This window comes from Lissotriton helveticus (assembly GCF_964261635.1).
Source record: "Lissotriton helveticus chromosome 1_1 unlocalized genomic scaffold, aLisHel1.1 SUPER_1_unloc_9, whole genome shotgun sequence".
NCBI classification, from domain to species: domain Eukaryota; kingdom Metazoa; phylum Chordata; class Amphibia; order Caudata; family Salamandridae; genus Lissotriton; species Lissotriton helveticus.
In genome coordinates, this window is record NW_027611736.1 from 3,649,751 (window position 1) to 3,677,024 (window position 27,274).

General features: G+C 46.5%; 1 protein-coding gene across 1 annotated transcript in view; it reads right to left on the reverse strand.

Moving 5' to 3' along the window:
• Positions 1-17,181: 17,181 nt before the first annotated feature.
• Positions 17,182-27,274, reverse strand: part of LOC144806614 (uncharacterized) — an 82,897-nt gene continuing 72,804 nt past the window's right edge. Inside the window, 1 exon segment of the mRNA XM_078672941.1 lies at positions 17,182-20,990. Within this exon segment, the coding sequence (XP_078529067.1) occupies positions 18,699-20,990 (2,292 nt within the window). The 3' untranslated portion in view covers positions 17,182-18,698.

Genomic DNA, 27,274 nt, shown 5'->3' on the forward strand with positions numbered 1-27,274 from the left:
CAGTTTCAGAAACATTTGTGCCACTATTTCGTCTGGAAAAGTGGTAGAATCAGTAGCCCATCGGACTGCTGATCGGGCTAGTTCTTGTTCATGCATGGTACTAAGTTCACTATAACCGATTCGTAATTTCAGAATGTGATCGGTAGCTTGAAATACTTGCTCTAGAGAACCTTGTTCTGGTGCTGGAGGAGGAACAGTTTTCTTGTAGTCTAGACGTGAATGTCGGTCGGAAAGTCTAGTTCTACCTACATACGCTATTCTGGAAGGATTCTCGTCGTCTACCTCTTCGGTAGAAGAGTCATTTTCTTTCTCGCTTACTAGTGCTTCTTTGCGTTGTTCGTGTAACCTTATTATTTCCTTACGAATTTTCTTGTACATACTCTCTATACTACTGAGTGTCTTGTGTCTTCCCTCGGCTATATGATCACTCCATTTTGTCAGAACTCTCATTTCGGTCGGATCTTTAGTCGGGTAATCTTGTTCCCTTATTAAACAATTTATTAGAAACTTTAATAGCATGAACTGAATCTCAGCTTTCCTTAAAGACATAATTTCGCCAATACTTTCTGGGTCTGTTCCTGTACGAATGAAACGATATATTCTGTCTAGATCTTCTTTCATATTTGGTAGGGTGTCCAAATACTCGGTCACCCGTCTTACACGCAATGAATATATAACCATACTATCATCACCTGGGACTGGATCATAACGGCATTCGGTGAGAGCTCGCCTGATATCTGCAACGGATTGATGTTTGGGCGTACGCTGTAACGCACGTTCATGTAACTCGGCTAATATTACACGTTTCTGTGGCGGCGGGGTACCAGGAGGACCTCCCCCCGCGGCCCCTAAACTGGAATCGTCGACTGATACTCTTCGTGCTGGCAGAGTGATCGATGTAGAGGGTACTTGTAATGTAGGCTGGACCGGGGGTACCGTAACAGGTGCTGTAACAGGTGCCCCGGTGACTGGAGGAGCAGGATTTACATTATTTACAGGAGCTGGCGGAACAGGATTTGCATATTCTGGGACTGTGTCGTCCAAATAGGACGAGAGAAAAATATCGGCTGCGGTCGGTTTGTGACGTAGCTTGGTCGGAACTAAGGGTGGCGGAAAATTACTGGATGCCTCCGGGGTTGCTTTTGGCAAGCCCTCGGCAAGAAGAGGGTACATACCCTTAATAAGGGCATTCCTCTGTCCGTCTGACTGTTCGGTTTTAACTCGTTCACCTATTTCGATTAATTCCCTTTCTTGGGCTCTTTCTGAGGATTCTCTACTTAATTCTGACTTTCTGATTTCTTTTTCGGTTCTTTTATGAGATTCTTTGCGCCATAACTCGATGGCATCTTTCTGGGACTGTCTGGCTTTCTTTTTCCATAATGCTTCTTCTACTCGCATGATGCACTCGGCATCCCATGTGCCTGATACAGGCCATCTATATTTCTCTTCTAATTCCTTAGTGTACTCGACCCATAAGTCTAGATATAATATGGCACTTATGCCATGCTTTTGATACATAAAATGACCTGGACTGTCCCTAGGCGGGACAGGAACTGCTTCCTCGAGCAGACCTTTCCTAGTTCTTAACTGACGTAATTTTGAGAACAGAGGCATGACGTAAACTGGGATCTGGACACAATACAATACACAATGAACACAATAATGACTGAGGAAACAACTCATTCATACCACGACATTGAAAACACATTGAAATGACATTTAAAATAACAGTTCGGACAGAAACATTACCTGGAATACTTGAGAACAGGACCACATGAATTTCTCGAGACTAGAACTTACTAGAATTACTAGATGCACTGCTGAAACAGTACGAAACATACCGGTCTCATAAAGAGACACGTCAGGACCCGCATCCACCTAGGTGGACACTTCGTGTTGGATTTGCGTACCCAAACCCACGGACCAGAGACAAATTAATTGACCCTGTCTAGATACTACCCCAGCAACGGTACTCACCGGGCAGCAAGAACGGAAGGCCTCGGACTGGACTGGACTGCTACGACGACGGACTACGAACTTCGGACTTCAGTTACGGGTGGGCCTCCGGATACCTCGGACCTTGGACTCTCGGCTTGGGCTCTGGTCGGGACTCGCCGCGTTCCTCCACCGCCTCGTCTGGATGCTGGACCGCAACCTCCGTCTCCTCCGTGGGCCTGAGGGATACTTGAAGCAGAAATATCTGCCACTGCGCAGGATGATTCCGTCACGACTGCAGAGGATCAGGGGGCTTGCGTGGCTTCTCCGGCGCGTGGGGAAAGGGCAAGTCCCTATTCAGGCGCCATTATGTGGTAAATAAATAATTAATTACCGGATCTATTTTTCAGGATATACAATAACAGATAGCTCAATAAATAAGAGTCAAGATTCGAGGTAGCTGGAGTTTGCAGGTTTTAATACAGCATAAAGGACAGCAACAGGACAACCTGCACGGGAATAGGATGGCAGGGCCCGGCAGCTGCCGGGGCAGGATCTGGGATGAGCGCGCTAACTTTTAATAACAGTGCACAATATTTATAGCTAAACAATTGCATTACAGTTAATACAGTAGGCGTAGCAGTGGGCGGAGTTCGTAGCAGTCGCGAAAGATAAGGCATAAAGTAGGTGTAACAAGAGGCGTGTACATAGACATGTGATGTAAACGTAACAGAATATGTCATGAATGGGGCGGAAACATGGAGGGGGCTACCTAAGGAGCCGGGACCTCTGACCTAGTGGTGCGCGCAAGCTGGCAATGACGTGTTACTAGGAGGAACTGGGGGCTATGACTTCTGCGCTAGAAGAGGAGACTATAGTCTGGAGTGTCAGGGCGACATGTACCTAAACACTATCTAGTATCTGATGTTTAGAGAACATGTTGATAGAATCCAAAAGTTATCAGGGCAAAGGCTAACAGACTCTAAGACTGGTGCATGCATTATTCTACATGTAGTGCGTGTTGAGGAATATTAAATGACCATTAATACAGTATTTCTCTTACATGGAGACATAAAGGCTAGACCATGACTGAAACTATTGATGCGATTCAGTAGCTTAGGAATGCAGAGAAGGAGGGCTGGACTGATAACTAGAATCATAACATACTCTTGGCAGACTGGCAGGCAGAGCCAGGCCGAGCCGGGCACTGTGAGGCAGGAAGTAAGTGAAGGGTCAGGGATGCAGGTGGGGGCTGTATCGCTCCTCAGCGAGGGTTCAGAAAACAGGAGCTGAATCTGGTGTCCGGGCCCTTTTGAGGCCTAGAAACGGGGACTTTATTCTGAATTAACGTGCACACTGTGAAACGTGGCAACATAGCTTTACATAGGCCTAATACTCGTAGCTTTCACGAGAACTGGAAACTTGACATACTAAAGTTGGACACAACTAGAATTGCGTCTTTAATCGATCATAAGGGAATACATATGCATATTAATCATGCACATATAACATAAGATGGGGAACACGTAGGGACACAGAACATGGCAAAATTTACTTTTCCACATCACGAAGGTCAAGATCTAGCATATAGGCAGAAAATCTGGTAATTACATTTTGTAGGCCAATGGGGGTACGAGCCAATAGGACGGCATCATCTGCATATAATAAAGCTCTTATTGGCCATCCGTTTATGCATGGCAAGTCCTGACAATCATTACTTAATTTTGCTCCCATGTTATTAATATAAAGAGTGAACAGGAGGGGTGCCAACACGCACCCCTGCCTCACCCACTTCTTTACCGATAGGGTCCTACTGAGTTCACCACCCCTTCCATAGAGCACCCGGGCCCTAGCATGTAAATAAGACTGTTTTAAAAAGTTAAGAATGAGTTGATCAACCCCCATGGCGTCTAAAATGCTCCATAGCTTCTGATGGTTAACACAGTCAAAGGCTGAACTCAAATCAACAAAGCATAAAAATAAATTCCCCCTTTTAGCCTTTAAATACTTTCCAACCAGTAAGTTCAGGTTTAAGCATTGTGCGGTGGTTCCCACACCTTGGCAGGAAGGCATACTGTAATTCAGAAATGATACAGTTTTCCTCTGCCCATAACTGGAGGCAGTTTAAAACAACACGCCCAGCCACCTTTGCAAAAGAATCTAGTAATGAGATTGGTCTATTGCAGGACGGATCGTCACGATTGCCCTTCTTGTAAATAGGGACCAGTATCGATTCCGTCCAAGTGGCTGTAAATTCCAGGGTCAAGCAAGCTTTTAAGACCAGGGCTAACAGGGGTCCCCATTGCAGTGGATCTGATTTAAATAAGTCCACTGGTATGCTATTGGAGCCTAGGGCTTTGCCCTCCATACTTTCATTGATGGCCAAGATTACATCCTGGGCATCAAAGTCGATTTCAATAGGAAGATGGTTTGGAGGGATTAAACGTATGGCCGCCTCGTTTTGCGGATCCCCCTGATTATTATAAAGGCCAGAAAAATGGGACACCCATTTATCCTCCTCTATTTCGATAATAGGCAGGTTACCCGAGGCAAGGAAAGGGGCATTCACTGCCTTCCAGAAACCTTTTGTTTCTTTCAAGGCTGATGCTCGTTTTAGATCTTGCCATAATTCGGACTTTATGTTTGCCTTGCGTTCCTTAAGAGATATCTTATAGGCTAATCTTGCCCTTTTTATATCTGCTCGATCTTTTATGGGTTTATGTAAGGAGGTTATCAAGGCTGCATGGGTTTGGGAACATTTGGCAACAAACCAACCGCTTCTCTTGTCAGCCCATTTCTTACTTTTTGCCCGTAGTCTGTTTTGTATAGTCTGAATTGTTTTCCCAAAAGAACTAGGAATATCTGTTTTGTTAGTGTTTATGTCGAGATAAGCTGTAAAATCATCTTTGCAGATGGTTAAGAGGTGCGTACAAAGTTCAGATTGGTTGACAGCCGCCCATTTGACTGTCTAACCATTTTGTCTATCAATAGCAACATCTCCTGCCAGGTGTGTTGCCAATGTTTTACTTGTTAATGCTTTGGCAGGGAGTTTTAAAAGGACGCTAATCGGTTAATGATCGCTAAAAGCAACAGGATGTAATTGTGTATTCTGTCCGCATATCTATTTGATACCAGTATATGGTCTATGGCTGAAAACAAGCCACCTCCGTTAAAGGTACTATTAAAAGGAATTAGGGACGAACACACACTATTTGCAAATCCCAAATCCATAGAATATTTTAGCAAATTAAATGAATCTCCAGAAGCAGTGTGCAAGAAATGGGACGCATCATTTGCATCATCTGGATCTACACCACAAACATCTCCCTCGATATATGGGCACGGTCCACAATTAAAATCCCCGCCCCAGATTATACAGTAGTCTTTACCAGAACTTCTTTGGGTCTTGTCCAAATCTCTCTGCAAATGCATCAAGATTTGTCATGTATCCGCAATGGGCATATTATTATAATAATTTGACAAGACTAAATAATACTTTTTATCTAAGTTGATTTTTAACACCTGATAATAGATTTTAGACTTCATGAGGTCTATCTTGTGAGCATTTAACCTGTAAGACACATAGATGCAAAGGCCGCCCTTATTCCTTCCCTTACTTGATGGCAGCGCTGAACTGGAAAATGTCTTAAAACCATTAATATGTAAGATGTTATCAGACCAAGTTTCTTAAATACTTTTAATGTCAAAATTATGGATGAATTCCAGCCAGGCAGCATTAGACAGTTTAGCCTATAGACCTGCCACATTCCAGAACAGGATCTCTATTTCTTTCATTCTAGGTCCAGACTGTGATATACAATCAGTGGGGGCAGGGACTACGTTGGGGCCACCAGAGCTATTTGGTGTTTCACTATAAGAAATGCTGGCCTTCGACTGAGTTATTTCACTCAGAGTATTACAGTTGATTAGCGGCGTTTCTTGCCCTAATGTCGGGTTGTTCAGTATTTAAAAGTAAAGCTGTACATTGCGAGATTGTTCTTATTGATTGACATTGTACCCTATTGCTATTAATGTTACTGAGTCAATCGTTATCATCCAGGGAAGAAAGGGCCTCAAATCTATTAGTCAAAGGTATGCTAAATTGAGTGTGGTGAATGTTATTCATGAAATGGGCTGGGAGTTGCATCTCCTGTCCTGCGTGTCGGAGGTAGTTAGTGGGGGGATACAAGTAACCCAACGGGAGTACATTTATTCCATGATTGGTCACATAGAGGGAACCCTGTAGGCTCAAAATTTCTTGTGTTAAACTTGGTGTTCTAAAAGTGAGGACTATGCAATCACCCGGGAGCCTCTTATCACATTTCCCCACCCACCCCACTCTCCTTGCCATTTTAAGTTCGCTAAATAGGGCATCAGTTAAGCCAATTTTAAACCAGAGCGTGCAAAGAGACTTATTATGTAAAGTCTCCCAGGATTCAATTGATTTGGACGTGGATTGTGGTACATTTGCCAATATTATTGTATATGGTGTGGCTTCTGGAGGTAGATTCAAGGTCAGGCCTTCTTCATTTACCCTGCCCCTTACCCTATATGTGATCTCCGGGTTGGGCAGTCTTTGGTTAATAACGGGTGCTATATCAGATGGCGCTTTATTATAATCTAAATTAAAATGACTCATATGTCCAACACCCCTCCCAGATTGCACGGCTGGTTGTGAGATGTCCGCCATATGGGGGTTGGCTATATTTCCACCATTTGATGTGCTCCCTAGACACCCTAAGCAACTGGGCGGTATGTTATTTGTGCCTACACCCTGTATTTTTCTCAAAAGTTCCTCGATCGCCAGGGTCATTGCCAGCAGTTTCTCTGATGTGGCCGAGGCCGATAGTGAAAGTTGATGGTATGGGGCATTGCCAGAGCTCTGCCCCTCACTGGGCACCAAAGAGATCACGGAAATGGAACAAGACTCCAGGCACCCAGACAAATCAATCAATGTACCTTCCAGAAGCTTTAAACGGCCGCCCAATGAAGCAACATTTTTGTCTCTAGATTCCCTGATCCGACCAAGGGCAGTGTCCAATACTGTCATATTAATGGCATTAATGGCTGTGCCGTCCTCCTTGGGCAGAATTGCGTAGACAATGAAACATCCATGGTCTGAGTACTTACAGAGCAACTCTTTACCGCTGTATTGGTCTGGGAGTCACACTCGGATTCCTTTTGAAGTTTTTGTTTTGATGGACCCTTACCCTTCTTACGGTTCACGGATGCCTTTGCCCTCGGCTTAGCCTTTGTGCCCCCAATAGAAGAATTGGAAGTCCGGGTTCTAGAGGCTATGCTTGGCCCGTTAGAGATATCCATTTGTAGTGCTGGCGGCTCATCATGTACAAGGGCCAACAAATCCGAGACCACTGGTACAGTCCCCAAGTTATGAGGTGATGAGCAGGATTGGGTTAAGTTTTGGGAGATACCTGCTGGATTATGTAATCCTAATGAGGTTCGCCTTGAATGAGATAGGGGGTCTAGAGACAGCCGCCTCCCTGTTAGTTCTATCTCATGGCATAGTAATGATTCTTCCCTCGTTATAAATGCGTCAGATAATCACTCCACCACGACGTTAAGTACCAATCCCGCTTCACACGAATCAACAGAAAGTTATAATTAAAATCTGTACCTGAAGGTCGTTATAGAGGTGGTATAATGTAGGGCCACTTGTTAGAGGGGGGGCCGAGCCCAGCCTCCTCCGGGCTTCGACGGGCAAGGACGCGTCCCGCGCTGTTGGATCCCCCCAGAGAGTTTTATGGACCCGGTGGCTGGCTGGCGCTGCTCCTCACGCGAGATCGCACTGCCCTGTGGGAGATGGAGTCCAGGCAGTCCGCGGTCCGTGTTCAGGAGCAGAGAAGAAATAATACGGAGTCCTGTGGTGGTGCCACAATATCCCAACAAGGGCCCAGGCAGCAGCACAAATAGCAGAGCAGCAATGCGGGCACGTAAGGGCATGATCATATCAGTAAGAGCCCCAAAAGGAAGTCTATTTTTATATTGACCCTAGGTGTGGACTGTAGAGGCTGCAAGAAGGGCACCTCTGCCCAGAAGAGGACCTTATGTCATTGCATCATCTTGTGCCTCACAAAGGAACTGACTGAGAGAATCTGCGCTCAGTCCCCAAGAGCAGAGTCCTCTGCATCAGCACTTGTCAGGGGTGTTCCTGTGGCTGAGATTTACTGTGCGGTAACATGGGCTTCCCTCCTCCACACCTTCACTAAGCGTTATTGCATGGATTCAGAGGAGATCAGGGATAGCCACTTCAGACGTTCAGTGCTTCAGGGTCTTTAACAGCGTTATTTTCCATCGTAATGACTCTTGGTGTGGTTCCAGAATCATGAAAGTCTTCCATAACTGTGGTGATTCACAAGAAAGGGGGGAAGGGGCCTGTATCGAAGGCTATCCGGGGGCTTGAGTTTCCGAGGTACCCAGGTGGCAAGTGAACAACAACGGCTGAGAGATACTTCCGCTGCCCCTGTGGTACTTTCGGTTTCGCTCTTGGTCATTGTTGGCGCCGACTCGCTGCTGATCGACACTGCTGCCCTGGTCTAGTCGTCAATCCCACACTGGCCGTTGATCCTCGACCTCTCGACTCTGCAGGCCTGCCACGGAGGGAATCATTCTGACCAGATCCCAAAGGTCCCGCCGGAGCTCGTTGCCCATCATGGCGGGCAGGGCGGATGCCGAGAAGCGCAACACCAGAGGCCCGAACCGAGGAGGGGTTGCCCACTCTCAGACCATAGATCGCTTTACTCGCCCGAAGGGATCCCCAGGCCGAGCAAGCAAGATCCCTGAGGAGACCGGTGACGGTCCTCCCGCGACTGAGGATCCGACTTTACAGGATGTTATGGGCGCCATTGCCAGTGTCCGGACTGCTATGGGCCAGCAGTATGAAACTTTAGCTACTAAGTTAGACATGGTGGCAATCGAGGTCAACCTTATCAGGACGGACTTGGGGAAAACCAATGAGCGGGTCAAATCCCTGGACATCAAGACCGCAAGCCTGACTTCGGTCGTCTCGGATCTCCAAGCCGAGGTCCGCAATCTTCGAAAGGCCGGAGACTTGTTTGCCCGTCGGCTGGATGATTTCGAGAGCCGGGCCAGGCGCAACAACATTCGCATCGTAGGTGTTCCGGAGAACTCCACAGACGTGCCTGCGGATCTTCTGGTGGAAGACCTTGTTCGGAACCATTTGGCACCAAAGGGTCTTAGTAATCTTTTTGCGGTGGAACGTGCTCATAGAATTCCAGGTGGGAAGCCCAAGCTTGGAGCCGCTCCGAGGCCTATAATAGCCAGGATTTTTAATTTCCGAGACAGAGACGCTATCCTGCAGGCCTCGCGTGCCAATGGTCCCACTAAGTTTGAGAATGTGTCGATCAGTTTTTACCTGGACTTTACACAGGTGGTAAAGAAGCAACGTATGGGCTTTACGGGGGTGAAAAGACATCTCAGGGACATGGGATTGAAGTACGCGATGCTTTTTCCGGCCCGCCTGAGGATTGAACATAACAAACGTACATTCTTTTTCGACCGCCCTGAAGTGGCCAGTGACTGGTTGGACACTTTGACGACGCACCGTGCCAGCCCGGAGAGTTCGAGGGGCGCCGAGGGCGGCTTGGAAGAACAGGAGTAGTGAGTCTGCGCCGGCGAGCCAGTTTATGGACGCTCTGCAGTGGCTCTGTGATAGCTATGTTTGTATGGTGGGGGGGATTTGGGACTCTTCCTCCTCAGGGGACTTCTTTCTCTCTCTTCTTGTAGGTTAGTTAAATGGAGCGACAGGCACACTGCAAGTTGGGGTGGCTTTTTGGTCTACCGCAGGGGTGCAGGGTGGGGGGATGTGTGTTGAGGGGTTCTTGGGGGGTGGTGGAGGGGTCTTTTCTTGTTTGTTTGTTTCGAGGCTACGATTTGGTCGGTATTTTATCCTATGTGCCTGTTTCGTGGCGGGGGGGACTGTTTGTTCATTTCTGGGATGGGGGGTAGGGGGCTGAGGGTGCTGAGCTGGAACGTTAATGGTCTCGGGGATAGGATAAAACGGGGGATAGTTTTGCAGTATTTGAAGCGACACCGTTTTACTCCAGGAGACTCATCTCGTAGGAAATACGTGCCATGCGTTGAATAGACGGGGCTACCGTTTGGTGGCCCACTCTGGCTTTACTACTGGGTCGAGGGGGCGGGCATCCTGGTTAGAAACTCCCTCCCCCTCGAAATAGATTACATGGTTTTGGATGATAGGGGCCGCTATGCCGCTGTTGTGGGCCGTTGGGAGGGGAAGACGATCTCCATTTTGTCTGTGTATGTTCCCCCTGGTCTAGAATCCACCACGTTTTCTGATTTGGGCGGGGTGGTCCTGGGGCTCCCCGATGGTCTGTTGGTAGTGGGTGGCGATTTTAATTCAGTTGTCAGTGGGGAAGAGGATCGTAGCCCTCGCAGAACCCTCCCCACGTCGCAGCTATGGCTGGGGAATTTTTTGTACATGTTGGGTTTAGCGGATTGTTGGAGGCAGCTGCACCCTGGACAGCTCCAGTATAACTTCTATTTGGGAGCGCATGGTAGTCTCTTGAGACTCGATTACATACTTGTACCAGCGGCACAGATGGTCTCTGTGAGGGAAATTAGGCATTTGGCTAGAGGGATCTCAGACCACTCCCCACTCTGGCTCACTGTTGACGTGCGGCTAGAGTCCGGGGGTCGGGTCGCTCCAATTAATCCATGGCATCTTCGCAACCCCAACATTGGTACGGAAGTGGTTAAGTGTATGGATCTCTACTTTGCCGAAAATGTAGGGCCGGTGTCCTCCCCTGTTTCTTTATGGGAGGCATACAAAACTGTGGTCCGGGGTCAGACTCTATCTTTGATTGCCAGCGAGAGGAAGCGCAGAACTATGGAAGTGGTGGGCCTGGAAAATGACATCACTGAGTTGGAGGAACGGATGGGGTCTGGGACTACGCCTGAGGACTTGAACTCCTTGGCACTTAAACAGTCTGAATACAGAGCTCTGGTGACTGATGCGGCTAGGGCAATGAATCGTGAGCAGCAAGGTCGTCTGTATGATGTGGGTGACAAGGCGGGAAAATTGATTGCTTGGCTGGACAAGAGGTATAGATTGAGCCGGGTGGTGCCTGTTATTGAGAGAGTGGATGGCGCGCGAGTGGTGGACCCGGTCGAGATAGTGGAGGTCTTTGCCCAGCACTTTCAGAAGGTTTACGCGCCGGTCACTGGCAGACAGGAGGAGGACTCGCACTTGTTGCTCCGCGATATAGCGTTGCCTAGTCTGTCGGACTCAGACAAGGAGCTTATGGAAGCGGATGTTTCCACCGATGAAGTAGCGCTCGCTATCCGTTCGCTTCGTTCGGGCAAGGCTTCGGGCCCGAACGGCATACCGGTCGAGCTGTATAAGCTGAGCCCTGACAAAATGGCGCCGTATCTTCGCCGGATGTTCTTGGCATCGCGAGATCTCGGGCTCCTTCCCCGGGACCAGAGACTGGCATGCATTGTGGTCATCCACAAGGATGGCAAGCCTCGTGAACTCTGTTCGTCATATCGGCCGATCTCGCTTTTGAATGTGGAGCCCAAGATCCTTGCGAAGCTCTTGGCGAGCCGGCTGATTACAGTGATCGGCGATTTGGTACACCCGGATCAGTCTGGTTTTATTCCCCACCGCAATACCGCGCTCAATCTTCAACGTCTTCATGGTGTCTTGGCAAGGGCGGGGTCTCTTGAGGAGTCGGCCATCTTGCTCTCACTTGATGCCTCGGTGGCCTTCGACACGGTGGAATGGCCATATCTGTGGGCTGCCCTTGCCAAGTTTGGCTTTGGCCCTAAGTTCATTGGGTGGGTTAGACTTTTATATGAGCAACCGCTGGCTCAGGTGGTGGTCAACGGAAGGGCCTCGGAACCTTTTGTTCTTGGGCGCGGCACGGGGCAGGGCTGCCCTTTGTTGCCTCTCCTTTTTGCACTTGCTCTTGAACCCCTTGCCGCGTTGCTCCGTTGGGAGCCCTCGCTCAAGGGCATACGGTGGTCCCCCGCCTTCGAGGATCGTGTGTCGCTTTATGCCGATGATATATTGTTGTATCTCACTTCTCCCCGTAAGTCGTTGGGTGTTCTGTTTGACGTCCTGAGTTCTTTCGGGAGGAACTCTGGTTTGGTTATCAATTGGGCTAAGTCCTGCATTTACCCACTTAGGGGTGGACAACCTCTCTGCCCCGCATTTGCCCTATACCTGTTTCCGAAGTTGGCTTCAAGTACTTGGGGATCTACATTTCGATGGACCCCACGGTGCACTATGAGCGGAATTTACTACCTCCGCTTGTCCGGCTTAGGTTGGATGTTGCGGCGTGGTGTGGATTGCCTCTGTCCCCTTTGGGAAGAGCGGCCTTGTTTAAAATGATGTCTCTTCCCCGGTTCCTGTACGCCATTCAGAATACGCTCAATCTAGTTCCGGCCAGCTATTTCCGTGAAATTGAGGGCCTCCAGAGGAAGTTGGTTTGGGGCGGGCGGCCCCGCATAGCATTGGCAAAATTGACTTTGCCGTGGTATGACGGTGGTATAGCTTTGCCTGATGTCAAACGTTATTACTGGGCATCTCAGTTGAGTGCCATCAATAACGCCATGTATGGTCCTGTCCCGAATCCCGCCTATGAGATGGACAGGTGGCAACTGCCGGGGGGTGATTACAATAGAGCGCTCTATTCCAGAACCGCCAGGAGGAATCTGACGGGCCCCACTGCTGTGGCGGTACGGGTATGGGGCAGTGCAACATCGGCCACGGGCTGGATGGATAAACTGACTAGGGCAACTCCCCTGTTTGCTGCTGAGAGATTGAGTGGTCTGTGGTCATCGAAGGGATTCGATAGTTGAGACCTTATCGGTATCAGCAAAGTGGGCGATCTTTGGGCCACCAGCAGAGTCAAAACTTTCGACGAACTGAAACGGGAGTATAAGTTGAGTGACAGGGAATATTTTCGAAATCTTCAGGTCCGCCACGCACTCGATTCGGTCTTCCCTGTTGGGACTACGATTCCTGAGTCTTCACCCCTGGAGGATAGAGTGCTGGATGGGCATGTCCCTGACAGCACTATCTCTCTTATATATAAAAAACTTATTAATGCCCGTTCGGACCTCCTTATACAGCTAAGAGATGCGTGGATTGGTGATGGTCTGGAGTTGGACGACGAGGACTGGCAAGCTGCAATATCCTCCCCTAAAGAAGTTGCGATTCCGGCGTGTCTCCGACTGGTGCAGCTGAAGATTCTGCATCGTGTCTATGTCACGGGTCCACGGTTGGTGCATATGGGTTATTCTGTGGATGGGTCATGTCGGCGTGGCTGTGGTATGCTTGCTACCTTCCTCCACATTATATGGGAATGCCCGGAGGTAGTGGTTTTCTGGAATCGAGTGCATGCGGTCAAGGGTGAAGTGACGGGTGTTGAGCTGCTCCCTGAGGCCAGACGCTGTTTGTTGAATGTATGGAAACAGAATGACTTTACGGTTGCTCAGACTCAGTGGGTCACGCTGGGTAACATGATTGCGAAGAGAGATATTGCTCAATTGTGGGGATCTCATAGGGCACCGTCGGTCTCGACCTGTGAGGAGAACATGGACTGGTGCATGTTTAGAGAAAAAATCGTGTACATATCTCGTGGTAGGCCCAAGAAGTGGGGCAAGATATGGGGTCAATGGAATTCATATCGAGGAGAGATCTGTGCTCCTCCCCTCGCTGAGCCCCCTGACATTCCACGATCTCCTTGACTGTACGTTCTGGTACTTTGATTTCCTGTTATATGTGATGCACTGCTCACTCTCGGTCCCCACTCCCCTCTCCCGTGATTTCTTGATGCCTGCTACTCATTTGTCTCCCCCTACCGTACGTAACAGTCCTTATATTGCTTGGTTTTGCCTCGACTCTTTTTCATGTTTTTCTTTGTGTTGTTTATACATTGTAAAAAATGGAAACCTTTATTTATCCTCTCTTGCCATGGGCTCCGGATAACATCGTGCTTCTACGCTGCCGGACCCTCGGGCTGTCGGCTGATGAGCTGTGTATAGAGTTGATATTGTTATTGCATGTAACTGACCGGCCTGTGTGGTTGTAGGTCTGTAACTGTACTCTTTTTTACGAAATAAAGGTTTAAAAAAAAAAAAAAAAGAAAGGGGGGGGGGGGGAGAGATGACCCCCCAGCTATCGGCTAATTTCCCAATTAGGCAACATCTGGAAAATCTTTGGGAAACCCTTACAGTCACGTCTCGAGACCTGGACAGAGGAGGACAATATTGCCTCTAACTCTCAGGCTGGATCCTGAAAAGGCTAAAGTAGAATCGACCAGGCTCTGAGGTTGCACATGATCTGTATGAAGTTTGTGTCCCTGGAAACTACCCGCTCTACTTGGTCTTAAGAGACCTAAAAACAGCATTCGATTCTGTCGCCGCTCCGTCCTTCTGAGTCTTCTGGAGGAAGGAGGTTCCCAAGCAACTTTTAACTATCTGAAAGGATCTGCCGCGGCAATCATTCCAGAGTAAGATTTGGTGTAAAAGAAGAATGCACAGAGAAGTTTGAAATAAACATTGGCGTTGGGCAGGGTTGCGTACTTGCCCCAGCTTTATTCAACATTCACATCAGTGGAACTGAATTCTCTCGGGAATCTTCGTCTTGATGTTCCGATATTGGAGAAGGAAAATATTCCAATCCCGCTGGTTGCAGATGATGCAGTAATATTAGCGCGTACTGAAAAATCAATGCATCAACTTTTGGAAGGCTTTGAGCTATTCTGTAAGGTACGGAAGTTAATAATTAATAAAGAGAAAAATATATGATAATTATTCATAAATCAAAGGTATTGTTGACATTCAGGATTAATGGTAAACCAACTAAGCGACTTAAAACATGACTACCTCTGCATACGAATGGATGACCATTTATATTGGAAAGCTCATGTGGCGAAGGCGGAAACAAACTTGACGCCACTATTCTACATTTTGCTAACTCAAGCAGCAAGAGACCAATAAAACTAGCACTGATGCATTCAAGACAAATGCACGTATGGCCTGCGCTTATGGTGCTGAACTGTGGGATTTTACGAAAGTTCAGGCTCTTCTTAAACTGGGAAACATCTTCTTGTTACGTGTACTAAACCTGGGTCTGGGAACCCCACTGACAGTATTAAGAGCTGAGCTGGGGTTCACTGGAGGATCTCACCCAATAAGATATTGGATGCGAGTGTGGTCAAATCTATTGTTTGCATCATATAGTATGGTTCCGCAGATACTGCGACGATGCAGGATTACAATAATTTACTCTGGTTCAAGCACGCTGAGAACATTCTAACATACACTAGTTGAGTAGAGAAATAGAATCATCTGGAACTGATGAATAAGGCAACACTAGAACTGGTTAAAAAGAAATATCGTGCATTCATGTGGAGCACGCAAGAAGCAAGGAAAGGCATCCTTCCGACTAATTACCAGAAAGTAAAATGTGAACCGCGCCTGGTGCAGTTCATGGACTTGCTGTTCCCTGCTGAGAAAATGGCTTTACATCTCATGTTCAGATTAGGATCTCTTCAGGTGCCGACCTTAAGTAAATCATGGGTAAAGCCCCTGGAGGCGGATCTGACACGTGTCCCCATACATAAGGGGGCCTGAGTCATATATGCATTTTATGCTGCTGTGTGATATGTCGCATAAAACCCGTAGGTACTACCTACGTCCACTTTTTCTAACACGTAATCTAAGATGCTGCAGTGCAGCACTTTTCTTATGTTATAGAACTGATCGTATGGAGATTTGCCAGGCAGTTGCTTCGTATATGCAGACCTGCTATAGACAGCAGCGAAGGAAGTGGGTTCAAACCATAAACCAACTGTAGTGATGGTTTTGAAATTTTCCGTTCATCTCGGGGCGCTGTGCTCGTCCTTTGATAAATTTGCCCTCATAAACCGGGGCGTAGCTCGACTCCAACATGAAAGGCACTGGAGAACCTTATGGACTGGACAGAGCATCGAGAGGTATTGTTGCTCATTTCTACTTGTACCTTCACTTTCTAAAATGCTCGCTTAGGTGTTGGCCGTCTATTGGCCCATATCTGAGGGTTTAATTTCTACCCGGCTGTCAGCAAAACAAACTATTTGGACAATCCTTGTTTTTTTTAACACACTAGGTAACGTCTGCGCAGCAGGCTTGTGCTCTTCTTTTATTTCTGATGTTTATAAGACAGCTTTCAGGCTTGCTAGGGGTTTGCTTGCTCTGAGTAGGCAACAAGCAGACGGAGACGCCGGTATCTGTACCTATGTACGTGCTTGTTAGCTGGTACGCTTTGTAAGATCTAATGACCGCTCTATCTAATTGATTGGTTTTAAAAGTGATGTACGTCATCTATTTGCACTAGCATTTTACGTCAGATCATGGATTATGTGCAAAGTGTAGTATTTGTATGAACTGTGCTTAAGTCGTTTTAAATCGACAAGAATTGTAATTGTTTTATTATCTGCTGTAAATAATGCTGACAATAAACCTTTGCTATCAAGTACCACACCTGCAGGAATGCTCAGTGGGTTGTGCGAAGCTAGATTTAACATGGTCATCTGTGGAAGTGTGTCCCTCCAAAAATCAGAGTAGATCATACGGTGGGGTTCAAGAAAGGTTTATCAGCATGGCACAAGTCGGGGGTAGCCACAGTTTGAAGGGGTCCTCCACTATTATCTAGAAACTTGACTCAGTTTCATCTAGCTCCTTAGCCTGCGACTGTTTGTTTGTGTGAGTGGCGCAAGAGAGGAACAGAGAACTTGACAAAATTAGCCCTTCTTTGCTTAATACACAGTAAATGTGAACCACTTTGGGGCTTAGGGGCTGGATAAAGAATAACATCAGGAAACAAACGCAAATTAAAAGCACATTTTATTTATTTGCTGAAAATTGTTTAAAAATGTAATTTCAAAGTTCCACATATCTGTTTAAAAATATTTACACTTTCAGTCATTTCCGAGTTTAGTTACAAACTAAAAGTGGGAAAAACATATGATGTATAAAAACTGAAACCAAAAACGTATTTTTACATTATTTTATGTTTCTTGTTTTTTGTTTTTAAAACAGGCCGTCAACCTTTCACATACAAATTATTATAAGGACCTGACATCACTTCTTGTGATGTCACTACATGTGACGTCACTGTAATTTGCATATGATAATGCGCTCCATACTATTTTCCTTACTTGTGCCCTGTTTATTGGCATGACATGGTTCTATAGGTATTAAAAATAAACATATAAATTCACAGGTGTTCAGCCCGTTTCTCTGGTGATGTCACTCATTGACATGTATTCGGCTGCTTCTTCTATTTTTAGGTGAGTACATATAACGTGCCGTTCCCTCTCCTTCCATTTCTCTCTATTTCTCCCCCCTTTCTTTGTCTCTCTCGCTCTCTTTATCTCTCACCCTCTCTATCTCCCACACACTCCTGTTAGCGTTAGCTTCATGAATGTCACTGCCACTTTTGGCATTCATACGACAAATCCTTTAGAACGTTTGAGGACAAGGGACAATCAAGTGTGGGAGACGAGTTGCTGGGAGTGCAACTGATTGTCCTGGCACATATATGCTTTTCATGTGGGATTTCGCTATTTCACCACATTCTTCAAACAGAGTCGGCTGCTTACAATGGCTCAATTCTGGTAAAAAGAAAGAGTTTGGCAAGTCACAAACTGAATAGGGAGAGCCATGTCGGAAAGGAGCCACGGGTCACACTTAGTTATAAGGCCCGAGGCACGAGCTGATCCAGCAACCGATAACAGTGTGTAAAAGATGCAGCAAACATTACTTAAAAACAAGGTATGTGCTCTTTTATATCTAAAAACAGGTTATTTCTTGAACACCTGTGCTTCGTTTTAGTTCATTACATATACTGCAGTGGCATTTGTTAATAGCAATACATACATTTTACCAATGAAGCTTCCATCTCCAGAGCCCTGACAACATGTCCACTCTGGGTGTGTTTGGTTTATAGGTTTTATCACTAAGCCGACAAGTTATCTGAAAATACCACTGTTAGTCCCAGTATTGTTCAGTGTTGCTTTTAAAGGAGGTGTGGTCAGGTGCGATTGAATGTTTTCCTTTGTATCTCTTCTTCACCAAATAAAAATCAACAATTTTTCTTTTCTTTTAGTCCACATTGTGCTAGCCTCCCACTGTGTATCCTGGTACATCATGCTGCTTTGCTATGTGTACGGAAGTGAACAATCACTGGAAACAAACACTTTTATAACTCTGCAAATACTGTTATCTGTTTTCCTTCTTTACTGCTAGTCCGGTCTTCTATCATCTGGCATTTCAATGTCCCACACAATTTGAATTTAATTTTTTTCCGTAATTCATTCCTCTCACAATAACTGCACTGTTCTGCTCTTGTCTTTGTCTCTAAGGGGTCAATATTATTTTTGATGTTCTTAAGTTCTTTCCAGAGTCTCTGTGTTCGCTGATGTGTTTGGAGGTTTGATAAGTTACTAAAGCTTTTCCTACATTCACTGCCGTTGAATAGTTTTTCCCAAGTGTGTTTTTGCTGATAACTTTGAAGGTGTGATAACTGACTAAAGCACTTTGCACATTCACAGCACTTGAATGGTTTTTCTCCTGTGTGTGTTCGCTGATGAATCCTTAATGCTGAAGAGCCGCGAAAAGTACTGTCACATTCATTACAATGTTAGGGTTTTTCCAGTGTGTGTTCGCTGATGATTTTGTAGAACTGATAATTGACTAAAGCTCTTTAGACATTAATTACACTTGAATGGTTTTTCTCCTGCGTGAGTTAGCTGATGATACCTTAATGCTGAAGAGCTGCGAAAACTACTGTCACATTCACTACAATGATAGGGTTTTTCCCCTGTGTGTGTTCGCTGATGACTTTGTAGATGTGACAATCGGCTAAAGCTCTTTGCACATTCACTGCACTTTAATGTTTCTTTTCCTGTGTGTGTTCGCTGATGATACCTTAGTGCTGAAGAGCCATGAAAACTACTGTCACATTCACTACAATGATAGGGTTTCTCCCCTGTGTGTGTTCGCTGATGTGTTTGAAGGTTTGATAAGAGACTAAAACGCTTCCCACATTCATTGCACTTGAATGGTTTTTCTCCTGTGTGAGTTTGCTGGTGACGCCTTAATCCTGAAGAGCCGCAAAAACTACTGTCACATTTACTACAATGATAGGGTTTTTTCCCTGTGTGTGTTCGCTGATGTGTTTGGAGGTTTGATAAGTGATTAAAGCTCTTCCCACATTCAGTGCGGTTGAATGGTTTCTCCCCTGTGTGTGTTCGCTCATGACCTTGTAGTACTGATAATTTACTAAAGCTCTTTAGACATGCACTGCACTTGAATGGTTTTTCTCCTGTGTGAGTTCGCTCATGATACCTTAATGCTGAAGAGCTGCGATAACTACTGTCACATTCACTACAATGATAGGGTTTTTCCCCCGTGTGTGTTCGCTGATGACTTTTTAGGTATGATAACCGACCAAAGCACTTTGCACATTCACTGCAGTTGAATGGTTTTTCCCCTGTGTGTGTTCGCTGATGTCTTTGTAGCACTGATAATTGACTAAAGCTCTTGACACATTCATTGCACTTGAATGGTTTTTCTCCTGTGTGAGTTCGCTCATGATACCTAAATGCTGAAGAGCTGCGATAACTACTGTCACATTCACTACAATGATAGGGTTTTTCCCCCGTGTGTGTTCGCTGATGACTTTTTAGGTATGATAACTGACCAAAGCACTTTGCACATTCACTGCAGTTGAATGGTTTTTCCCCTGTGTGTGTTCGCTGATGTCTTTGTAGCACTGATAATTGACTAAAGCTCTTGACACATTCATTGCACTTGAATGGTTTTTCTCCTGTGTGAGTTCGCTGATGATACCTTAATGCTGAAGAGCTGCGATAACTACTGTCACATTCACTACAATGAAAGGGTTTTTCCCCTGTGTGTGTTCGCTGATGAATTTGTAGGACTGATAATTTACTAAAGCTCTTCCCACATTCACTGCAGTTGAATGGTTTCTCCCCTGTGTGTGTTCGCTGATGACCTTGTAGTACTGATAATTTACTAAAGCTCTTGACACATTCATTGCACTTGAATGTTTTTTCTCCTGTGTGAGTTCGCTGATGATACCTTAATGCTGAAGAGCTGTGAAAACTACTGTCACATTCACTACAATGAAAGGGTTTTTCCCCCGTGTGTGTTCGCTGATGACTTTTTAGGCCTGATAACCGACTAAAGCACTTTGCACATTCACTGCACTTGAATGGTTTTTCCCCTGTGTGTGTTTGCTGATGAATCCTTAATGTTGAGTAACGACTAAAAATGCTTTCACATTCATTGCAATGGTATGGTTTTTCCCCTGTGTGTGTTCGCTGATGTGTTTGTAGATTTTCTAATCGATTACAGCTCTTCCCACATTCACTGCACTGGTATGGTTTTTCCTCCGAGTGTGTTCGCTGATGTCTGTGTAGGTGATGTAACTGACTAAAGCTCTTGCCACATTCACTGCATTTAAAGGGCTTTTCTCCTGTGTGTGTTCGCAGATGAATTTGTAGGTGTGATGACTTACTGAAGCACTTTGCACATTCACTGCACTTGAATTTTTTTTCTCCTATGTGGTTAGACAGATGGCTTTGTAGGTGTGACGAGAAAGTAAAACACTTTGCATATTCACTGCACTTGAATGGTTTTTCCCTTGTGTGTGTTTGTTGATGTCTTCGTAGGTTTGATAATCGACTAAAGCTCTTCCCACATTCACTGCATTTGAATGGTTTTTCTCCTGTGTGTGTTTGATTGTGTCTTTGAAGGTGTGATAACTGACTAAAGCACTTTACACATTCACTGCACTTGAATGGTTTTTGTCCTGTGTACGTGTGCTGATGAAGCTTGAGTAGTGATGACAAACTAAAGCTCTTGCTGTATGTGTATGATTCTTCTTTCTTGGTTAGTGTATGTGGGTCGGGTATATAATGGTCTATATCCCTTGACTGTAGTTCCTGATGGGCCAACATGGCTGATAAAGCACTTGTGATTTCTCACACACTTTAAATGTGTGCAGTATTTTGCACGTTTGATTTCTGTTTTAACAATAAAATACAATAGCCACCAAATATTTGCCACACTCCTAATACGTAGAATGTGTCTTTGTAGGGGATTGTGCCTTTAGATTGGATTATGGCTGTGGACGCTTGCAGGTAAAGATGTATCTTCCTTCTGGCTGGTGCAAATTGGGACAGTCTGTTGTATTGTCGATAGAAGAGCTCCTCTTTCCTTTACCCGTCAGTTGTCTGGCTCCGCTCTGTTGTGCTTTTCGCTTGTTACTGTGGTTTGGCCAGAAAGAGTTTACAATTCACCTAGAGCACGGAATGATGGCTTGTCTTCATTTTAGAAAATAGAGCACTGCGGTAATCACATCATACCGATACATTGATCAAAGTTAGTATTTGACACTTGTTTATTCAGGAGGTGGTTTTATTGTTGTTGCCTTAATTTTCCTAAGGTCATTTCTTCGTCTTGTGGCGTGGAGGTGCACAGCTCAGACTCTTACAATCACTGAACTGCCCTTGATGCTTCATCCGGGATCTGTCAGTTTGTGTGCAGGTTCCTCTGTCGCCGACTGCGCTGATGTTTTCCTGAATACTGTAGCTCAATATTTCTGCTATTATTGAAGATTTACAGCATTCGCGTTATTATTGATGGTCAATTCATACATTCAAGGCTTGTTATCTGTAGGATGTAAAGATATTTAAAATTACTAAATTGAAACAAAATAGAATAAGAAATCACAATATTTATCTGGTTGTAAAAGACATTTCAGGGGAGATTTACCAAATCTCCACGCAATGTGGCGCAGGCCTCCCCCTGCGAGGCTGCACTGCATGACAGGGAGGGAGCAGGAGAGTACCATATTTTCAAAGATATGGCTCTCTCCTTCCCTTTCCCTTGCGCCGGCACTGATTACAGCAGCCCTGCGCCATGCACACACCTTAGCACCAGAGCGCTAGCGTGTGTGTGTGAGCCCAGCATAGGTTTTCTACAGGAAGGACACCCTTCCTGTACAAAATACTATGCCTAGACATGAGGGAAACCTTTTCCAACCTTGTATGCATGTTGCACAGTGCAGCACGCATGCAAATTCAGAAAAGGAAGGAGAAATTAAAGCATTTCTCCTTCCAAGCGCCTAGTTTAAAAGGGTGCAGTTTTCTCACGCTAAACCCAATCTACTGTATTTGGTAAATTGAGTTTAGCGTGAGAAACAATGGGGCAGATTTATGTCAGACTTGCGCCACGTTTACGCTGCCGTTGCGTCACGCAACGGCACGGAAACGTGGCGCATCCCTGCAACCTATTTACAACGTGACGCATCTAGGCAGATGCGTCACGTTGTAAAGCCCTGCGCCACATGAAACCTGCGTCAGGTTTCATGTGGGCGTTCTGTCGCAGGTTGGGCGTTCCCTCGTAGGAAAGCCCCATAAAACTGACGTAGTGAAATCTATAAGATTTCACTGAGTCAGTTTTACGACGCTGTTGGGTCAAATCCTTACGCCTGCTTGAAGCAGGCGTAAGGAGTGACGCACCACGTTATGTATGGGTGGCCTCTGTACATTGCAGGAGTTGCGTCGCACTTGCGACGCTACTCCAGCAATGCGCCTCCCGTACACCACAAGATGCGTCACGCATCTGCCCTTCCTTGCACCATGGTGCGCCGCAATGTAAATGCGGCGCATCTGTGGTGCCGCAAGGAGGGAATTGCGTGACGCATCAGTTCTGGCGCATCCCTGCTGATTTGCAGAGATGCGCCAGAACTCATAAATCTGCCCCAATGGGTGGTTGCACGGGAACGCCCATGCCCCACCATTGGCAGGCCCCAAGGTGCAAAGTAACGCGAAGCAGTGCAGTGCGATGCTTCACATTACTTTTACGTTATTTGCTGGAAAGAAAATTAGGAAAAAAAGATTTTGCACTCTTTTGTGCCACTTTTGTGACGCAAACACGACGCAAAATCTTAGTAAATCGCCCCTTCTTCTTTACTGCCTTTGAACTTAGTAGGGAATATTTCATAAAACACAAATATTTAACTAAAAGTTCTGCTGATCAGGTGACATCTTATTAATGTCTGAAAACTAGGTGATTTAACAGTGTTCACTGAGTAACTTAGCAAAGTAAGGGTGCTCGGAGCTCCCAAGTGCTTAAGGTTTTGCTTAAGATAGATGCCTACGGTCAAGATTTCATTCAAACAACAATAGAGTTTAGAAAAAGAGATGGACCAGGCGGGGCTGCAAAATTTCCAGTAACTCTTTACGAAGTATACAACGAAAGTAACTCCATTCACACACTTCTCATTTCTTTCCTATTCACTTAAGATTATCTCAAACACCAACTCCTGTCTTTACCTTGCTGTTCATAGGTCACCTTTGACACTTTCAACAGCTCCCTTTGTTCAAGCCTTTTTGGTTTCGTCTAACCTGGAAGAGTGGAACATTATTGTGGTTTGTCGGGGTTTCCTATCGCCATAACATCTGTCCATCTCCCTGAAACTAGTGCAGCTTACAGCACCCGGTTCTGGCCCGGAAAGTCTGGATTTTCTGAGCTCCGTAGAACATTAAGACAGTTCTTCCGCATCATACTACAAGACTCCAAGAGTCCACGCTACAAGTGCTGCTGAAAGGTTTAATTAACCCACTGTATCTGAACATCCCCTGGCAAATGCCAACTAGAGAATAAACATCCTGCCTGCACCAGCAGAGTGCAGAAAGCTTTTCAAGCTCCTCGAGATACATGGACTTTCTCTATCTGTCGTAACTGAAGATGTTAATCCTTGGCAACATCTATCGCCTTTGGACAAGGTCCTCCATTTTACTATCAGAATGTAACTCATCCTGCGCAGACACAAACCCTCAAGTCTGTATTGCATGAAGCTGGGTGGTTCTCACGCAAAAGAGGGCCCTCCACAAATTGCTGACATTTTCTTACACCCCCTGGACAGCCGTGGCAACACACAGACCACCCACACCCCCTCAGGGATCACCATTCCATATTCCAGGATGAAGACTCAGATCTTTCAACCTTCTCTGTTACCGTCTTTGGAACGGCCTGTCTCTGGGATTCGTGGAAGCTCCACACTCAGTGAGCTCAGAGTTGGCTTGCAAAACCATCTCATGAGAGTGCAAGAAAAGAACATTAAGTGACACGCACTGCACAGAAGTGTAAATATATCTACCATTATTGTTCCATGTACCATTGTCCTAATGCTGATGTTTTGACATTAATTTTTTGCCGTCTATCACAGCAGCTTCTTCGTTTAAAATCTTACGCAATAGTTTGTTTTCCATCATACCTACTTACCTATGTACTGTTTCTGACCCTACAGCATCTCTGGCAGACATGTTGTGCTGTCTGTTGCCACATAAATAGGAAATAGATTGTTACTGCAGGAAGTGTCCTTGCAGTCACATGCACTTGATTGGGATAAAAGGTACCATGTTTGTTAGAAAAGCAGCAACTATTGGAATAATAACATACCAAAAGCCGCACATACAGTGCAATAACACAGACCAGGTACTAGAAAAAAGTGATGCAAACAATGCAATAACACAGGCCAGGCATTGCAAGAATATGACACAATCAGTGCAATAACACAGGCCAGGTACTAGGAAAACGGGACTCAAACAATGCAATATCACAGGCCAGGCATGTTATGTTATGTTACGTCTATTTATTGTGCGCACAGCGACTCCAGCCAAGGAGCGTCCCGGCGCAGAGACAAGGTAGCTCGTAACACAACGGGATGTAGAAAAGAGGCTAATAAACAGCTAAAACAGGAACAGGGACAGAAACAGCTAAAACAGGAAGGTTTTTATCGCCTTCCGAAAGGTCAGAAGGTCCTCCAGCAAGCGGATTTCAACAGGCAGGGAGTTCCATGCTGACGCAGCCATTACCCTAAACGAACGGCCTCCCATGCGGCTAAGCCTGAATCTGGGAACCACCGCAAGGGCCAGACCTTGGGAGCGGAGGCAACGGGCAGGAACATAAAAAGAAAGACAATTCGACAGGATTTCCGGGCCTGTACCTCTCAAGATTTTAAAAGCGAGGCACAAGACTTTAAAAAGAATACGCTTCCTAACCGGAAGCCAGTGTAGGGAGCGAAGGACACCTGTCACTGAGCAGAATCTTGGTAGGCCAACAATCGCCCTCGCCGCAGCATTCTGAACCCGTTGTAAACGGGTTAGTTCAGCCTGGTTAGCCCCAGCCAGGAGAGAGCTGGCATAATCCAGGCGAGAGATGATAGTGGCCTGGATCACCAGCTGCCTGGTCGGGGCGTCAAAGAACTTGAGAACAGGTCTCAAGCCCCTCAGAAGACCGAAACAACAGGCCGCAGTTCTTTTAGTATGGCCTATGAAGGAGAGGCCCGCATCCAGCCATATCCCCAGATTTTTCACTTCCGATACCGGAGTCGGAGTGGGACCCAACTCTGGGGGGCACCAGTGGTCACCCCACAGCTCCACTCCCTTCCCGACGACCATCACCTCTGTTTTAGTGGCGTTTAGCTGAAGGCAGTTGCCTGTCAGCCAACTAGCCACCGCCTTCAGTCCGGACTGAAACCTGGGGGCCTCAGTTTCCGCATCCCCGCTGAGAGTAACCGCCAGCTGAGTGTCGTCGGCATATGAGACCAAGGTAAGGCCCCACTGCCTTGCGACATCAGCCAGCGGTCTCACGTAAAGATTGAACAACGTGGGACTCAGCGAGGACCCTTGCGGAACCCCCATGGCCAGTGGTTGGTAGCTGGACTTGAAGGGAGGGATGGCAACGCAGAAGGAGCGGTCGTCTAAGAAGGAGCGGAACCATTGCAATACCAGACCGCCAATACCAGTCTCCTCGAGCCGACGCAGGAGGATGCTGTGGTCTACCGTATCAAAGGCGGCGCTAAGATCTAACAAAATAAGCGCCGCCGTTTGACCAGCATCCAACCTTGCCCGGAGATGTTCCACCATCACAAGTAATGCAGTTTCCGTACTGTGCCCAGCACGGAATCCGTTTTGTGTGGGGTCGAGGGCATTGGTCCGAGTCAGATGTTCAGACAGGGCCAAGTTGACGTGGGCTTCAGTGATCTTGGCTGGCCAAGGTAGCAACGAGATGGGGCGATAGCTTTCAGGCTTAGAGGGGTCCAGGGTGGGCTTTTTAATAATCGGGGACACCACGGCTTGTTTCCACTTAGATGGTACAGTTCCCGTTTCCAAGGAGAGATTGACAAGGGAGCATACAACTGTACGCCCCATAAAAGCTTGGTCTCGAAAGAGAGCAGGCCTTACTGGGTCAGATGGAGACCCAGATTTAACTTGCAACGCAAGTTTGTCAAAACCATCCAAGGTAAGGGGGGGGAAAACAGGCAGTGTGGTCTGATGGTGAACCCGATTAATACTTTCCGCAGTGGACCCTATGCTAGGGAATGTCCTATAAATAGCTTGGACCTTCCCCAAAAAGTAGGAAGCAAGGGATTCACAGTGGGAAAGGGAGCTTACGGTCGTAGTGGTAGTCCGCTTCGCCATAAGTTGTTTTACGGCCTTGAAAATAGCCTTTGACGGATTTGGGCTGTTCCGGAATTCGTTGGCATAGAAGGCCGCACGAGCCCGGCAGATAGCTCGATGGCATTAGGAGAATCCGACGCAAACAATGCAATAACACAGGCCAGGCACAAGGAGAATCTGATGCAAACAATATAATAACACAGGCTGGGCACTAGGAGATTCTGATGCAAACAATGCAATAACACAAGCCAGGCACTAGGTGAATCCGAGGCAAACAATGCAATAACACAGGCCAGGCTCGAGGAGAATCTGATGCAAACAATGCAATATCACAGGCCAGGCATTAGGAGAATCCGAGGCAAACAATGTAATAACACAAGCCAGGCACTAGGTGAATCTGATGCAAACAATGCAATAGCACAGGCCAGGCACTAGGGGAGCAAGCTATCTTATCACCAGCAACGGACACCACAAGCTCTGCGCAGCACCCTGGTGGCACAGGAGTTCCAGGGTCCACGTCGGAAACGCCGCTAGTGCCATCAGCCTACCAAGGCGCTCAACCTCAGTGTGAGGACTGCCTGCCCCAGCATCCCTTGATGTCACCACGCTTATAGCGCAGCCTCTCCCCCGCAGCGCAGGACGCGCGCGGGCGAAGCCCGGGCCAAGGGCTGTCCCGTCCTTGCCCTCATTGCCAGGAAGAGGCAGGGCAGGGCTACCCCCCTTTCCACTGGCATTAGGCATCTTGCCTACTCAGATTCGCTGGACATTCAAGAACTGTTGTGGACAAG